The sequence below is a fragment of the Vigna umbellata genome, chromosome 11 (genome assembly GCF_029865625.1).
Source record: "Vigna umbellata cultivar VRB3 chromosome 11, Vumbellata_1.0, whole genome shotgun sequence".
Taxonomy (NCBI): domain Eukaryota; kingdom Viridiplantae; phylum Streptophyta; class Magnoliopsida; order Fabales; family Fabaceae; genus Vigna; species Vigna umbellata.
The window spans coordinates 8133326-8139017 of record NC_142175.1 but is presented as its reverse complement, the minus strand read 5'-3'; the positions used below and the strand labels follow the sequence as shown (position 1 = coordinate 8139017).

The window sequence follows — 5692 nt, the reverse complement described above, 5'->3', positions numbered from 1 at the left end:
TAAAGGTTATTTTTGTGATTATAAAAGGTTAGTTTTGTAATTCAAAAAATATGTAATAGAATTGGGGAGGTGGAGGGAGAAAATGTGGTGGTGGAGGGAGTAGCACCCTTAAATTTATGACCTTAGTTCTAATTATGTAATCAAAAGGCCCTTAAAAATTTAGTAATTATTTTTAAAAAATAATATTATAAAATCAAGCTTATACTTTTGGTAAAAAATAATTTGTTTTAAAAATAAAAATAAAAAATGTTACTAGAAAATGATATTTCTCATATATATAGACTGAGTATTTGAAAACAACTTATGAACCTCTTCACTTCACTAGTTAAGAAGGATTTTTCTAGCATTAGATGACAAAATACAATCAATTACATTGAAATTGTAATCCATTATACGAGATTAAAAACACAAAAAAACAAGTGTAGTCACAAAAATAAGAAATATGGGTCCACACATTTCATTCAAACGTGAAAGTTCTATAACATGAGCTTCACACATTTTTGGACAAATTTTATCACTCTCATAACAAACTTGACAACTTTTCCACTTCTATCACATCTTTTCAATACTACTTTAATTCAAATTAAATAATTAAAAGAAACTATTAATTAGCAATCTCACGTTTTACACACACACACAAATATATATATATATATATATATATATATATATATATATAACTAAATTTAAACTTTTAATTAAAATTTGGAGTTTGATTCTTATAAATAAATTCAAACTCTTACGATAAATTATTGATTAGATTGTCTAAAAGATTGCAGTATTTTTTTATTCATAGAAATAAAATACCAATATCAAAATATTTACTACAGTCCACATGAGAAGCAAATGAAGTTAGAAGTTAATGATACGATGAATTATTGTAGCTTTATTAAGGAAACACTTTTTTTTAATCAAACATAATTCAAACAATCTGAAGATTAATCTATAAAGTCTCCTATTGATACAACAAGGCTGAGACATCTTTGTGATTATCCAACCATATATTAGAATTTAAAAGCATGACCAAAAATTAAAAGAAAAAATATTACATATTATATGTTCTTACATAATAGGTCTTCTACAAAGATTAACTCATGAACTTTTCCAATTTTCATTTTCCAAAGTCTTTGTTCTCCTCTTCCTCAGTACTTGTCCTTTGTAAGGTGAATGAAGGTTGTGCTTGTAGAAGACACTTTAAGTTCAAGTCAGCTTCGAACGTCAATGATATTAAATCTGTAATTAATGAGAACATAAAGAAAATACCTAGATGATTATGTTATTTATAATACAATGTATTACGTTTGTGGGTAGATGAGTTTGAATATAGGCTCAATAACTCATTTATCTTGTATGTGTCAATTGTATAAGCATATTATGTTAAGTTAGAGTAGTCGATACGCCATTAACTTTGATAGACCGACAAGTAGTTAGATAGGTTGGCTAGTGGTAGTGACCATGCTAGCTGGACTTCTTTAGGTGCAAACACTTAGGACACATTAGGTTATGTTTTGCTACTCAACCCATGCATTCATTTCCTCTTCACGCATCTTTTGTCGAGCTACAAGATCCTCAACCATTATCGTCCTATCTTGTCAACATGCTCAGATCAGTTCAAAAAATGTTCAATTTACAACCTATTATTCACTTACCATACAACTCGGTAATCGACCTAGTGGACAAGTAAACTTTAACAATGTTTTTGGTTGAAAACTTCTTTAGGAGCTGTTCCAAGATTCCCAGTGTCCTCCAATCCTCCTCGAAAAGGATGTCCTTCGACCATTCCTTGTACCTTAGAGGGTTGTCGATCCAATAAGAGTGAAACTTTTTATTACCATTTTCATTAAAGAAATGTGAGAGGTTGAAGGGGTTAATCACCACCTTAAAAAATTTATTTTTAAATTTCTTGAAAGATTAAGAGTATGTGCTTAGGAGGTACCCAACTTGCTCACCGAGGACAACATCAGATCCCTTGGCCGTGTAAGGAAAAAGTAGAGAAAACACTTCAAGAGAAAGAGACAAATACAATGTTTTACAAACTAACCTAAAGGCTTGAAGGCAACCCAAACTATTAAGATGTAGTTGTGTTGGAGCTACGTTCAAAAGCTTGAGTACACTCATGATAAACTCGTTGAATGGTAGACGTACATGTAATTGCATAAAAAATGCCATATAAAGAAGAAGTCCTCTTCGTACCCTTCTCGACCATGATATACATTGTCAATGACGCTTATCCTCCTAAGAGATACGATGTCCTCGGGCACCCACTATAGAAAATATAATGTTTATAAAAAATATAATGTTGTTTAATTAAGAGTTTAAGATCCTAAACCAACTGAACTTGGAGAAATGACTATTCACTTAGGGGTACACTCGTTCTACCCTTCCTCTTGGGTAATCCAGACTTGGCATATTCCTTAACCGGGTCCTCCTATTTTATATAACCATCTCCATCTCTTACCCCATATCACGGGACGAGGTCACATCCGATGATACCGACACCCAACTACCAGCACTAGTAGTACAATACATACCTTAGGACTTAGAAGTAATTGGTTTCTAACATGATGCACTATTCTCATATAAATGGCAACCTTAGAATAATCTTATGAAACTTGGTGGTGAATTAGGTCGAATGACACCTCTATTTAAAACAATTTTTTGTAACGGTTTGTCTTCCACCCAAATGGTCTAAGCGAATTAGGTTAAACGGCTCAAAAGTCGTGCCTCTTCCATTTCCAAGCAGCACATTATTTCACGTACCACACATCAGCTACGTCCTTACACCTCCCTTATCATGTCAGCCCTAGCACTAAACCATTACAACCTCTTCATCGGTATGCTCCTTGAGGCTAGGGACCATTATACTTGTAAGGTTACAACTAAAGATACACATTTTCTTTGCAAAACTTTGTGGGATAACTACTATCATGTTTGATAAGTTAGCTAATGACGGGCTACTATTAATTCTCTGAAGTTCTTTACATGCATTCATTTCATAAAAAGACTAGTGGGCTGGTGTATTGTATATGGTCGAGTACCCCTCGACCACATCACCATTGGTCTTGTCTTAGGAATATATGGTACAGAACATAACCTAATGCATTCTAAATGCCTACACCCAAACAAGTCCACCTCGCATGATGACTAGCACTAGCCGACCTGTTCGACTACCTGTTAGTCTACCAAAGTTAATGGCATATCGACTACTCTATAACTTACCAAAATACGATCATACAACTGACTTAAACAAGGTAAATGAGCCACTATGCCAAGCCCATGCCCATCTAGGTAAAGACCTATAAACATAATGAATTATATTATAAACCACATAATCATCAAGGTATTTTCTTTACATTCTCATTAATTACATATTTAATATTGTTCACATTCAAAGCTGAATTAAGCATTAACGTGTCTTTTACAGGTACAACCCTCATTCACCTTATGGAGAACGAGTAGTGAGAAGGAAAAAGACGGAGATTTTAGAAAATAAAAATTGAAAAAGTTCATAGAGTTAGTCTTTGAAGGGTATCTCTTCGACTTTGTAAAAACACGGTTAACTTATAATTTATTCAATTTGTTTAATTTAATTTAATATAAGACTTCTTTTAATTCACACTTTCATATCTTCACATTGATAATTTAAGTTCTAACATGTGATAAGAAAAGTAAAATAATAAAAATAACTACAATTACATTTATATGAATAATTTTACAAAAGGTGGATCCTACTCTCAAAAGGGGATATGGTAAACACAAAGTTACAAACCAATGCAGTTCCTTGAGGAGGTGACTCCACCATCCACAACAAGATTATGACCGCTAACGTACTTGGACTCATCACTAGCAAGATAGAGTGCAGCCTCAGCAATGTCTTTGGGTCTTAGAGTTGGTCCTTTCAAGTTGGCAAGCCCTCTCACAATCCCCTCCATTTTCTCCACCTCCTCTGGAAATGGCAACCCAAAATTCATACCCTCATCATCATCACCCCCTTCCTCATCACAATCACTTATTCTCCAAGCATTCACAAGCATGTTGGTGGCCACCCCAAAGGGGGAAATACAATTCACCCTTATCCCATACCTCCCCAACTCACAAGCAGTGTTCTTGGTTAGCCCCACAATCGCATGCTTTGAGGCAGTGTAAGCATGTGGGCCAAGACCCCCCATCACCCCAGCAACACTAGCAGTGGAAATTATGCACCCAATGCCCTTAGGAATCATGGCCCTTGCAGCGTGCTTGATCCCCAAGGCCATGCCCTTCACGTTCACTTGCATCACACTGTCGAACTCGTTCGGGTCAAAGTTCAGAATGCTTTTGTTCTTCGACTGGTTTCCCAACACCCCTGCGTTGTTGAACATTATGTCCACTTGCCCGTACCGAGAAACTGTGGAACTCACCAATTTCTCAACCTCTTCTTCCACGCTAACGTCGCAGTGCACGTACGTGGCTGAAGGGGCCAAGGTCTCCGCCAGCATCCCGCCAAGTGCATCCTCGACATCCGCTATCACCACCCTCGCACCGTTCTTCACGAACACTCGCACCGTGGCTTCACCAATCCCTCTCGCACCCCCTGTTACGATAGCAACCTTGCCCTCCAACCTAAAAAACATAACATCAAACAGTTTACAATCATATCAACAGTTTCTTCACAAATTCGATAATTTTCAGTGTTTTTCATCTCAAGGTACATAGTTCCAATCAATAAATTAAATTAGTCCTGGATAACACGATCTTGGAAAGGAATATAAAGTTTAAGTGTGGCTAAATCTTAAATACTTCACAGTTTTCACTAAAGAGATCCTAATTACAACGATTATTCAGATAAGAAAAATATCATGCTCTCTATGGCTTGTAAACTCTTTGAGAGATGTAAACTTTACATTGTCACCTACAATTAAACTTGTCAACAAAATGTTAATAATTGGTAAACTTAGGTAAAAGGGAGTGTTTTTCTTTCTGGGGTGGTATGATTTTGCTTCATTCTGGAGGAAAACAGAGGAAACTGAAGAAAACAGAAATAAAAAGGCCCCAAATGGAAAGGGAAGGTGTTCTTTCTCTCATTAAAAAAGTGTACCTTCTTGGTGAAGATGAAAAACTGCTTTCTCTTGAAAGGATAGGAACTGATTGAAGGGGGTTCTCAGGTATTACTTCAGCTCTACCCATGGTAGTTAGCGGCTGAGTATATTCTGAGGGCAATGGAGAGAGAAACAGAGAGAGACAGAGAAGGCAGAGGCTTACAGAACAAGTGCAGTTAGAATGGAAAACAAGGGTATTTATACATGAAGAGGTTTTTTATATTTGAGGTTGTATTGGTTGGATTTACGGGTTACATTATTTTCAAACAAATAATAATATTTATATATATATATATATATATATATATATATATATATATATATATATATATATATATATATATATTCCCATAGTACTTTTATATCTTTTGATTCATTTTTTTTATAATATCACATTATTTTTTAACACTGCAGTTGTTTATTTTTCACCTTCTTTCACTTTATTATGTCCCAAAAATAAATCAATAATATTTTTTATATTCAAATTTTTTCAACAAAATGTTAATAATTATTAATATTTTATTAACAGAAAAGAAAAATTGAACCCATAATTTTTCTATCCTTGTTTTCCAAATTTGTGTTTGGTTTTTTACCTAGTTGTTATTAAAAAACTA

General features: G+C 34.5%; 1 protein-coding gene across 1 annotated transcript; it reads right to left on the bottom strand.

Moving 5' to 3' along the window:
- Positions 1 to 3672: 3672 nt before the first annotated feature.
- Positions 3673 to 5244, bottom strand: LOC148190917 (short-chain dehydrogenase reductase 2a-like). Its single transcript, XM_088102239.1, has 2 exons — positions 5078 to 5244; positions 3673 to 4602 (listed from the first exon to the last, which is right to left on the bottom strand). The coding sequence occupies exons 1-2, from the start codon at positions 5164 to 5166 to the stop codon at positions 3762 to 3764; spliced, it is 930 nt and encodes a 309-aa protein (XP_087958365.1). The 5' UTR covers positions 5167 to 5244; the 3' UTR covers positions 3673 to 3761.
- Positions 5245 to 5692: the final 448 nt, after the last annotated feature.

Excerpts from the sequence above, each read along its gene's own strand:
- LOC148190917 (XM_088102239.1), bottom strand. The coding sequence starts at position 5,166 with ATGGGTAGAGCTGAAGTAATACCTGAGAACCCCCTTCAATCAGTTCCT. Across the intron at positions 4,603-5,077 it reads TTTTCATCTTCACCAAGAAG|GTTGGAGGGCAAGGTTGCTA; the intron begins GTACACTTTTTT and ends TATGTTTTTTAG.